Source organism: Heterodontus francisci, chromosome 17, assembly GCF_036365525.1.
Source record: "Heterodontus francisci isolate sHetFra1 chromosome 17, sHetFra1.hap1, whole genome shotgun sequence".
NCBI classification, from domain to species: Eukaryota; Metazoa; Chordata; class Chondrichthyes; order Heterodontiformes; family Heterodontidae; genus Heterodontus; species Heterodontus francisci.
In genome coordinates this window covers 14,201,824-14,214,098 of record NC_090387.1, presented here as the reverse complement: position 1 = coordinate 14,214,098, position 12,275 = coordinate 14,201,824, and the positions used below count along the sequence as shown (strand labels likewise).

Below are 12,275 nucleotides of genomic sequence, written 5' to 3'. Positions count from 1 at the left end.
GGGGAGAGCCAACTGTGTGACAGCCCTGAGAACCAATTTTTTCTGCAGCACCTGTGGAAGAGTCTGTCACTCTGGAATTGGCCTTTATAGCCACTCCAGGTGCTGCTTCACAAACCACTGACCACCTCCAGGTGCTTACCCATTGTCTCCCGAGACAAGGAGGCCAAAGAAGAAGAAGATAGCACCTTATCATGTGCAACTCTGCTCTTCCCAAATTCACTCAGACCCCAGGGCCAGGGAACTAACGCTAGCATGAGCTGTGTAGATTTGTTGTCAGGAGTCCTGACTGCCACTATGTGAAATGTCCTTTGATATCCAATTATTTGGGAGGGTGTGAGAGAAAAGCTAATTTTGGCTGCAAACCTGTAAACTGAGAGTAGGGATTAAAGGAAGTTACACAAGGATCAGTGCTGGGACCACTTATATAAATATTTTGGACTTGGGATTCAGAAGTGCAATTGGGGGTGAGGGGGGGTGGCAATGGTGGAGTTAATACAGAGGAGGACTGCGACAAAGTGCAAGACATTAATAAACTCTCAGAATGTAATTGGAACTTCAACTCAGACAAGTGTAAGGCAGTACATTTTGGTGGGAAGAATAAGGATAATATACTCCTTGGAAATTAAGTGTTAGAAAGGATGGAGAAACAGAGATATCTGGGGTACAAATATACAAATCACTAAAAGTAGCAACACAAGTAAATAAAGGAATAATTAAAAGCAAATTAAGCACTGGGGTCATGTCTAGAGGGATCGAATTGAAAAGCAGAGAAGTTGAACTTGTTGAACTTGTATAGAAATTTGGTTAGAGCTCATTTGGAGTACTGTGAACAGTATGGTTTCCATATTATAAAAAAGACATAGAGGCACAGGAGGGGGTGTAAAAAGGTTTACTAAAATGATACTAGAAACTGAGAGGTTACTCCAATCAGAAAAGATTGAACAAGTTGGGCTCTCTTCTCCAGAAAAAGACTGAGGTGTGACATACATACAAACATACGAATTAGGAGCAGGAGTAGGCCACTCGGCCCTTTGAGCCTGTTCCGCCTTTCAATAAGTTCATGGCTGAACTGATTGCTCCACATTTCCTACCCTCGATAACCTTTCACTCCCTTGCTTATCAAGAATCTATCTACCTCTGCCTTAAAAATATTCAAAGACTCTGCTTCCACCATCTTTTGAGGAAGAGAATTCCAAAGACTCACGACCCTCTGAGAGAAAAAAATTATCCTTATCTCTGTCTTAAATGGGCGACCCCTTATTTTTAAACAGTGACCCCTGGTTCCAGATTCTCCCACAAGGGGAAACATCCTTTCCACATCCACCCAGTCAAGACCCCTCAGGATCTTATATGTTTCAACCAAGTCGCCTCTTACTCTTCTGAAATAGCTTGATGGGGTAGATGTAGAGAAGATGTTTTCACTTGCAGGTGAGACCATAAGTAGGGACCATAAAGAAATTATAGTCACTAATAAATCCAATAGGAAATTCAGGAGAAATTTCTTTCCCCAGCGAGTGGCTGAATACTATAAGGAGCAGTTGAGGTGAATAGCATAGATGCATTTAAGATGAATCTAAATAAGCACATGAGGAACAAAGGAATAGAAGAATATGCTTATAGGGTTAGATGAAGAAGAGTGGGAGGAGGCTTGTATGGAGCATAAACACTAGCATGGATCTGTTGGGCTGAATGGCCTGATTCTGTGCTGTAAGCAATTTGTCATAGTGGGTTCCAATTAGAGGTCTTGGTTCCTATTTTAAAACACATTACTATTTTTATTTTTATACTCAGTTGGGAGGTAGGGAGAGAATTTGCCTTGAGCTGATCTAGGCCCTTCCTTTTAAGACACTGCTTAAAAGCCTTGTAAACTTTTAGTCTGCTGTCATAATGTCTCATTTTTTGGCTCAGTGTCAATTTGTTTTTTCTGATTGCACTCTTGTGAACGGGCTTGCGATGTGTTACTACATTAAAGGCGCTGGATAAGTGCAAGTTGTTGTCCTTAATTTGCTCCCCAAACACTGAGTTGCTTGTTAGGCTACATTTTTCATACAAATATACAGCTGCCATATTGATGTGTGCAGCTGTGTTTTCATAAAACATGACAGTCTGAGGAGAATTAGAAAATGATTTGTCAATATTCCTGTACATGTATTACTTGTCTGAGCGCAGTTACATTTTATTTTTAACGACACTAGTTGATCTTCTGTGGTACTGCACAGGGCTGGTCAACGCTAATTGCTACCTTCAGGTCAAGCAGGCTAAGAAAGTAAGGAAATCTGTGCTCAGGTGAAACAGGAGGAGGTAGAAAAGTACCTGATGAAGTGGCCCTGAGTGGCAGAACCAAGTGTCTCAGCAGGGTCAGGAGTACCTATGTGGCTTAGTGGGGGCAGGTTGGAAAAATGTGCCTTAGTGGGGGGATGAATTTAAAGACTGATTTTTTTCACCAATTTGGAAGGATCTGATTTATTCCTAAAGTACAGCTGCCCAATTTAAAAAAAAAATGAAGGCCCCCAGTTTTACAATCGCTGAATACAATCGGACTAAAGACCCTGATGGGGCCATTTTTTCCCGAAATATTACTGATCTCTGATTTTAGGAAAATTACAGATTTTGACTACTGTACTTTTCAGAGTTCCCAAACTATCAGGTACTAAGAAAATCCCAATTGCTAAACTGCAGATTGGACCCAATTTCTCAACAACATTAAGGTTGACATTTATTAAAACACATAACAGTGGACATCTGAGGACAAAGATAGGAAGACAAATGGCATGTTGCCCTTTATAGCAAGAGAATTGCAGTATAAGAATAAGAGAAGTCTTGCTGCAATTGGAAAGACCTATAGTTTTGGTCTCCTTATCTAAGGAAGGATACACTTGCCTTACAGGGTGTGCAGTGAAGGTTCACTAGATTAATTCCTGTGATGAGTGGGACGAGGACAGATTAAGTAATATTCCCTGGAGTTTAGAAGAATGAAAAGTGATCTCATTGAAATGGATAAAATTCTTAGAGGACTACACAGGGTAGATGTGGAGAGGCTGCTTTTCCTGGCTGGCAAGTCTAGAGCCCAGGCGTCATAGTCTCAGGATAAAGGGTCAGGCATTTAGGACTGAGATGAGGAGAAAGTTTTCACTCAGAAGGTTGAGGATCTTTGGAATTCTCTACCCAGAGGGCTATGGATGCTCAATCATTGGTTACAGTCAAAGCTAGGTCAATAGATTATTGGGCATTAAGGAAATCAATGAATGTGGGGATAGTGTGAGAAAGTGGGGTTATGTAAAAGATCAGCCGTGATCTTACTGAACAGCAGATCAGGCTCGATGGGTCATATCGCCTACTTCTGCTCCTAGTTCTTATTCCTTAAGTCCAAATTTTATAAGCAGTTTAAGTGGTAACAATTCCTCTGAGCTGTGTACCTTTCATGACTTCCGTTATTCATTTTCCATTAAGCACTCAGCATATCATTACAGCCTTGGTTCAAACTTGGACAAAAGAGCTGAACTCAAGAGGTGAAAGAGAGTGACTGCTCTTGACATCAAGGCAGCATTTGACCGAGTGGCAACAAGGAGCCCTAGAAAAACTGGAGTCAATGGGAATCAGGGGAAAATGCTCCGCTGGTTGGAATCCTACCTAGCATAAAGGAAGATGGTTGTGATTGTTGGCGGTCAATCATCTCAGCTCCAGGACAACACTGCAGGAGTTCCTCAGGATAGTGTCCTAGGCTCAACCATCTTCAGCTGCTTCATCAATGACTTTCCATCAATCATAAAGTCAGAAGTGGGGATGTTCATTGATGATTGCACAAAGTTCAGCACCATTTGTGACTCCTCAGATGCTGAAGCAGTCCGTGCAGAAATGCAGCAAGAACTGGACAATATCCAGGCTTGGGCTGTAAGTGGCAAGTAATATTCGTGCCACACAAGTGCCAGGCAATGACTATCACAAACAAGAGAGAATCTAACCATCTCCCTTGACATTCAATGGCATTACATAAGAACATAAGAAATAGGAGCAGGAGTAGGCCATTCAGCCCCTCAAGCCCGCCCCGCCATTCAATAAGATCATGGCTGATCTGTCCCAGGCCTCAACTCCTCTTTCGGGCATGCTCCGCATAACCCTCAACTCCCTGAGATTTCAAAAATCCATCTACTGCCTCCTTAAATATATTTAGTGACCTAGACGCCACAACTCTCTGGGGTAGAGAATTCCAGAGATTCACCACCATCTGAGAGAAGAAATTCCTTCATATCTCAGTGTGCCCCCTTATTCTGTAAGTATGTAACCATGATCACTGAATTCCCCACTATCAACATCCTAGGGGTTACCATTGACCAGAAATTGAACTGGAGTAGCCATATAAATACCATGGCTACAAGAGCAGGTCAGAGGCTAGGAATCCTGCAGCGGGTAACTCATCTCCTGGCTCCCCAAAGCCTGTCCACCATCTACAAGGTATAGTCAGGAATGTGATAGAATACTCTCCACTTGTCTGGATGGTGCAGCTCCAACAACACTCAACAAGCTCAACACCATCCAGGACAAAGCAGCCCGCTTGATTTGCAACTCATCAACGCGACAGTCACTCCCTCCACCACCGACACACAGTGTGTACCATCTACAAGATGCACTGCAGCAATGCGCCAAGGCTCCTTAGAAAGCACCTTCCAAACCCGCGACCTCTACCACCTAGAAGGACAAGGGCAGCAAATGCATGGGAACACTACCACCTGCAAGTTCCCCTCCAAGCCACACACCATCCTGACTTGGAACTATCTCACCATTCCTTCATTGCCGCTGGGTCAAAATCCTGGAACTCCCTTCCTAACAGCACTGTGGGTGTACCTACCCAACATGGACTGCAGCAGTTCAAGAAGGTGGTCCACCACCACCTTCTCAAGGGCAATTAGGGATGGGCAATAAATGTTAGCCTAGCCAGTGACACCTACATCCCATGAACGAATAAAAAATATATAGTAGCTAGGAATGCGCATAACATTATTTGTCCACCTTCATTGATACAGCCACATAACATTACACATAAAGTTACCTCACAGCACTATTTAAAAGTGCAGTTCACTAAAAGCACTGTCACATTAAGTCCTCATCCACCAATATCGACAATAATTTCTAGATTCAGTGACTGAATGGAAAAATGTAACATGTAGCTAAACTACCAGTGAAAATTGAATTCCACACAAAATGTCTTTAGCTTGATCAGCATAAAAATGCCTGTGACACTTGGGTAGACCTTCTCCTTTTGTATTTGGGAGTAAATAGTCACCTGGGCGCAGCATATAGAGGACATTCAGGTGGGGAGGGCCCGCACACCCATGGCAGAGCCTACCTGTTTTTCTTGGCCCAGGCAATTACTTACACCCTAATGCAAAAGAGGCAAAATCTTCACCCATAGGTTTCAGTATAATCTTTACAGGAAATTCTGCCTTGGTTATAATATAATCAAAGACTATACAGCAAGTGGTCCTTTTTGGTAGGAGAACACTTTCTACTCCATATCAGGGCCTCATTTTCAGCACTGCACATATAATGTCAGCTGTGGCTCAGTTGGTAGCACTCTTGTCTCTGAGTTATAATGTTCCAGATTCAAGTCCCACTCCTCTGCTTGTGTGCAAAAAAATCAAGGCTGACACCTCTGTGCAGTACTGAGGGAGTGCTGCACTGTTGGTGATGCCCTCTTTCACATGAGAGGTTAATTTGAGGCCCCATCTACCTGCTCAGATGGTTGTAAAAGATCCGATGGTGCTATCTTGAAGAAGGGCTCATCTGGTCATTATCGCATTGCTGTTTGTGGGAGCTTGCTGTGTGCTTTCTGGCTGATGAAGTTTCCTACTTTACAACAGTGAGTACACTTCAAAAAGTACTTTATTGGCTGTATAAAGTGATTTGAGATGTCTGGTGGTTGTAAAAGGTGCGATATGAATGCAAGTCTTTCTTTTAGGATGCTTTCAGAAGTTCTAGGAGAAGAACAGAGGGGAAGAGCTAAGCCACAAAATTTTTGATTACAATGCAGCTTTTGGAAATCCAAATTTCGCCTAAAGACAAAAATTTGCATGGCCACAGTCTTTGTAACTCTTCCTCAACATCCGATTTCTTGTTTGTCACAACATTATTATTACAGTCTGCATTTGAGCAGATCACCAAACATTGTTGCACTGAGAAATCAAGATGAAGGTTCAGGGCCCACATTGCAGGATAACACCAAATTTGGAAAGAATGGAGGAGCAGATGAGATCAATCAACAACAAGTAGTTGGGTGACGTCAGGTTTGAGATTTAAATCTTGCAAGGGAAAGGAATTCCTCAGTTTTAAGATCCCGGGAAACAGTAAGAAATGGTGTGATAAATTTTGATAAAGTGAGGAAACATGGAGAAGGAAGAGCACAGGGGAATTTAGGAGAAAGAGAGGCAAATGCAGAAGACCAATAATAGCAATATTGATGAAGGAGAGAAGTCAAGACCTACCTCAAAGCCTTTTGCATTATCTCCCAGGCCTTCCACAATCCCAGAGCACTCAAAGCCAGGAACCAGTGGTGTCTTTGGTGGGTTCTCTATGTTGCCTTGTCGAACCATCAAGTCTATGAAATTCAAGCCACTGTAAAAAAGAAATGATCAAGTCAGAAGAGCATCAATTGACCAAATACGAATTTTCTGTAGACTATGAAGGAATAGAAAGCTGTAAACGTAAGTTTACTGACGAGATTAAGTTAGGTGGCACAGTAAATAATATTGATGTGACAAGAAACTTGCAATAGAACATTAGATTAAGTGACTGGTCAAAACTGTGAAAGATGAATTTCACTGTGCAAAAGTGCAAGGACATCCCTAAGAAAGATATATCAGAGTATTTTCTAAATGATGAGAAGCTTGGAACTGTGAATGAGCAGAGAGATTTGGGGATGAAAATACAGAAATCACTAAAAGCTAGTGGACAGGTACAAACAATAATTTATAAGGCCCCATTAGAGTACTGTATTAGTTCTGGACAACAAACCTCAGGTAGGATATATTAGCCTTGTAGGGGATAGGGCAGATTCACCAGACTGATACCAGAGCTAAAAGGGTTAAAATTATGAGACTAGGCTTTATTCCTTTAAATATTCAATATTAAGGGGTGATATAATTGAGGTGTTTAAAATGATCAAAGGAGCTGATAGGGTAGATAGAGAAAAACCATGCCCACTGGTGGGCAAGTCCAGAATAAAGGGGCGTAACCATAAAATTATAACTAGGCTGTTCAGCGGTGGAAGCCAGAAAACACTTCTTCACGCAAGACTACCTCTTCCCCAAAGAAGCTGTTAATGCTGAGGGGGACAATTAAGAATTTCAAAATTGAGATTTACAGATTTTTGTTAGGCAAGGGTATTAAGCATTGCACAACCAAGGTGGCTAGATGAAGTTAAGATACACATCCGCTATCATCTAATTGAATGGTGGAACAGGTTCAAGAGTGACAATGGCCTCTTCTGTCCCTATGTTCCTATGTATGTGCTGCAGAGGCTGCTTTAGGAACATAGGAATTGCTGGATGAATAAATCTCAAGGTCTATCTAGTTCACTTTCCACCATTCTGGCACTTTGATGATACAACGATAATAGAGTTGTTGACTAATCATAGCAATCAATCTCTATCTATTAGTCTACAACAAATCCAGACATGACACAAGGAAAACCCCAGGGCTGGAAAACCTAGGAAACCATAGGTCCAAAATCACCTTTTTTCCTCCCAAGCACACCACAACTACCACATGTCACATCACAAAAAATATATCCCAAAATGCTACTTTGAAACAAATCCAAAGACAAGTTCCTGACAGAATTGCGACTGGAGCATAAATTGTCTCTCATATACTCTGTGTGCACCTACTGAACATTTATTGCTGTTCAAAGCCATTGTTTTGATTATTTTAAATGGGAGCACTTTTAAAAAACGTATAAATCTGCAATAAATTAAAAATGTTGCATTTGCATGCATTTCCTGTCAAATATTTCGAACCAAATTTGTCCACAAGCAATTTGTCAGATTAGAATGACACCCTTTCACAAGTGGAGGTGCTGCAGCATCATCATTGGTGGGAGGGTGTAATTACAGTATAATGAGTTTACATAGGCACTTTCCATTATAAATGTGGGCATAGAATTCATGCATTCCAAAATGAAGACAGAATGTACAACTTTAAAATGGGGGCTGAATTATGCCTGTATGTCCTGATCCAATTATCCTGCCAGCCTCTAAATCCACTCCAAGAGAGGGAGTCCTGCTGATTCTCCCCCTCCCCCCTCTCTACCCCAAGCACACTGCATCAAAAGATCCCTGTCTGAGACGTGCTAACTCAACATAGGGTGGGGATTAAACCTGGGAATCTCTTGTGGTGTATCCATACCATGGGATGCATTTATCCATTGAGCCATTGAGTGAGCACAAAAAAAGATATCCTGATGTATATTCTAGCGGGGGAGGGAAACATTTTACTGCACATGGTAGCCGGTTTATCAGAAAATCAAGAATACACAGCTAGCAATTCTCCATTAAGCTACTGGCTGGTGGAAGGCCCTACAGGTGGCAGGGGAGATCTTGGAAAACTTCACCCAATATATAACATGAGGTAGGTTTTCCTGTTTCTGCGCCTGGGGCTATTGGAATACAGCAATTAGGGGCAAATCAGAAGAGTTCCCTTAGAGGTGTACACTCTTCCCAGCCTGATTTTCCTCCATTTGCTCTACCCAAAACAAAACTAATGGACCCAGGAACAGGAACAAGAAAATGAAACTGAAGTTGAGGCAATAGTTTGGAGAATTCTTTTCAGCAATGTGACTCATTCTTGTGTGATTGACACAAGTGGAGAAATTAGCCTCTGCCAATGATTAATAGGCTCAAAGCAAATTCTCCTCACTTTAATGAAATTATCAACTCTCTCCTTTATAATTACAAGACAGGGACATTGAGTACAAGTACATTAAACCTTTAATATCACTGATAGTAATTTCTCTTCACAATTTCAGGTAAGCCCTTTCAATTAGATCCCTTCCTGTATAAATCGGTTGGAGATAGTCATTATCCTCTGTGTGCTTGCGTTGTAGTCTAAATATACTATCTCATAAATAATAAAATGCATTAACAGTACCAAAGGAAATAGAATACAAGTTTCTGAGTGTTTGTTTCTAGTCGTTAGATGTCACCGGTACATCAGAGAGCAGGCAGATAGCCTATTTTTAATGCAGACAAGGACGTGGTCTCATCTTCAACAGTGATGATGTAATTAAGATTGCCTTCCTGCTGCAGCAGTCAATTCCCACCCACTGCTTTGCCTGACTGTCCATTATCACTGCAGGAAGCACTTACAATAGGAAATTCTTCTCCATAATTACACACAATATGAGTTAAACAAACAACAAATTTGCTTGAGGTTTTTCAAAGTTCTTTCCTAACCTAGTAATGGAAGCAACATCTTTAAGATAGGGAGTGTCCTGAGGCAGAAGAGCAACGACCAATACGTATTAGCAGGTGGCGTAGTGGTATTGTCGCTGGACTAATGACCCAGGGTATTCCTCTGAGGACATGGGTTTGAATCCCACCATAGCAGAAGGTGGAATTTGAATTCAATTCATTAAAAAAAAATCTGGAATTAAAAAGCTAGTCTAATGATAGCCATGAAACCATTGTCGTTTGCCGCAAAAATCCATCTACTTCAGGAAAGGGAAATTGTCTGGTCTACATGTGATTCCAAACCCAACCATCTTCAGCTGCTTCATCAAAGACCTTCCGACAATCATAAGGTCAGAAGTGGAGATATTTGCTGATGATTGAACAATGTTCAGCACTATTTGCGACTTTTCAGATACTGAAGCACTTCGTGTCGAAATGCAGCAAGACCTGGGCTGATAAATGGCAAGTAACATAAGTGCCAGGCAATGACCATCTCCAACAAGAGAGTATCTAACCATCTCCCCTTGACATTCAAGGGCATTACAATGGCTGAATCCCCCACTATCAACATCCATTAATCAGAAACTGAACTGGAGTAGCCATATAAATGCTGTGGCTACAAGAGCAGGTCAGTGGCTAGGAATCCTGCAGTGAGTAACTCACCTCCTGACTCCCCAAAGCCTGTCCACCATCTACAAGTCAGGAGTGTGATGGAATACTCTCCACTTGCTTGGATGGGTGCACCTCCAACAACACTCAAGAAGCTCGACACCATCCAGGACAAAACAACTGACTTGATTGGCACCCCATCTACAAACATTCACTCTCTCCACCACCGACGCACAGTGGCAGCAGTGTGTACCATCTACAAGATGCAATGCACCAAAGTTACTCAGGCAGCACCTTCCAAACCCATGATCTCTACCACCTAGAAGGACAAGTGCAGCAGATGCATGGGAACATCACCATCTGCAAGTTCCACTCCAAGCCACACACCATCCTGACTTTCAACTATATTGCCATTCCTTCACTGTGGCTGGGTCAAAATCCTGGAACTCCCTTTCTAGCAGCACTGTGGGTGTACCTACCCCACATGGACTGCAGCAGTTCAAGAAGGCAGCTCACCACCACCTTCTCAAGGGCTATTAGGGATGGGCAATAAATGCTGGCCTGGCCAGTGATGTCCACATCCCATGAAACAAATTTTTTTTAAAATTTGGCGGGGCATCTCTAATAGTCAAAGAGGTAGGTCTTGCGGTAGCTTGTGAAAATGGATCGATAGATAAAGGGTTTTGATAGGGAAGCTACTGAGAAACCATTTCCTCTGGTGGGGGAATCCAGAACAAGGGTCGGCAACATTTCCATACACAGACACCAGTGTCCGTGGTAAATGATTTTGGTGTCCATGACTATTAATTTCAGGGATGCGAAATTTCCCGTTGACTTCTTCCAAACCAATCTGACTTTTTTTAAAAATTGCAGCTGTCACTTTCACAGAGAGAGGGGGAGATGACACAGAGGGGGAGGACCACAGAGAAGGGGATCACAGAGAGGGAGGGGGAGAGAGAGAGAGAGAGAGAGAGGAAGAGAGACAGAGAGAGAGAGAAAGCAGGACGGAGAGAGAGTGATCAAGATCACACCTGGTAGATGGACATCTCTCCGGAATACTCTGCATCGCTACAAAAAGTGTGCGGGCAAACAGTGACTACTTATGCAGGCAAAAAACTGCCAGGTATCTCACTAGATCAGTGTCCAACATAGTGAACAGAATGTAAGTAAATAAATTAGTCTCCTCATTTCAAGCTTCTTGACAAAAATGCATATTTGTTGCAGTTTTGATTAACATTAAGATAATTTTGAATGTCTTTATCGCTCTGAAATTGTCTCACCAGCCCCCTATGTAAGACAAAAATTGTAATGTGGCCCACACGCAAAAAGGTTGGACATCCCTTCTTCAAACCTTTAACCTTGTGTTTTAAAATAACTTAGCAGCTGCCTCGTAGCTAAGTATGTCAAAGATCAATAACTGTGATGCGCATCATTTACTATCCAGTTTGAGGGCAGGTAACCTGAGTGGCCAATGTTATTTGAAAGTTGTCTGTATCATATAATTACACTATGTTAAAAGTGCACCTTTGCTAACAAGTAATAGATTTAGCTTGGACATAAATTGGTTAGTCTGGAGTACAATCTTACAGATAGTGACTAAACATTTTGTAACTGTATAATACATGCAGTAACAACTGCTCAACTTTTTGCAGAAAAGCTTTTTATTATCTTGTCAGAGCTGAATCGGAATCAACAGTGATAGACCGAGATATAGACAAGTGAATTTAAGAGAATCTCTTTATTGGAGGAATTGAAGGACACTTTTTATTTGTGGTTGTGTTTATCTAATTTTGTCACTAGCTTTGGTGATCAATTTACATTTTATCCATGAGAGATTCTGTTATTTATGTATTTTAGAATCCAAACCTGGTTTCACAGCCTGTCAAGATGAATAAACTAGTCTTGGCTACCCTCCCTGTCCCTGTCCCACTCTGTTTTTCTGTTTTACATGACTCTTCTGTAGGACTATCTGCTTCAGCCTATAAAACTCTCCTGATTTGGAGATCACTGCCGTTTTGTTGGCTGCCCTATCTTCAGATACATATTACAAGAAAGTGGAGCAGTTGCACAAACAGAGACCATCATGAGTTAATTTTTCTTGTGACAACAGCAGTGTGAGAAATGGTCTGTCTTCCTATTGCTGATTTTTCTACTGGATCACCTCACTGACCACAACAACAATCCTCTCTTTGAATTTCGTGGTTTATTGGATGCATTTGTTTGCAG

The 12,275-nt window shown here is 41.8% G+C and overlaps 1 protein-coding gene across 1 annotated transcript in view; it reads right to left on the bottom strand.

Annotated features, from left to right (window-relative positions):
• Positions 1-12,275, bottom strand: part of vat1l (vesicle amine transport 1-like) — a 181,655-nt gene that overhangs the window by 160,423 nt on the left and 8,957 nt on the right. The window contains exon 2 of the mRNA XM_068049865.1: positions 6,480-6,609. Within this exon, the coding sequence (XP_067905966.1) occupies positions 6,480-6,609 (130 nt within the window). The remainder of the gene's footprint in view (positions 1-6,479; positions 6,610-12,275) is intronic.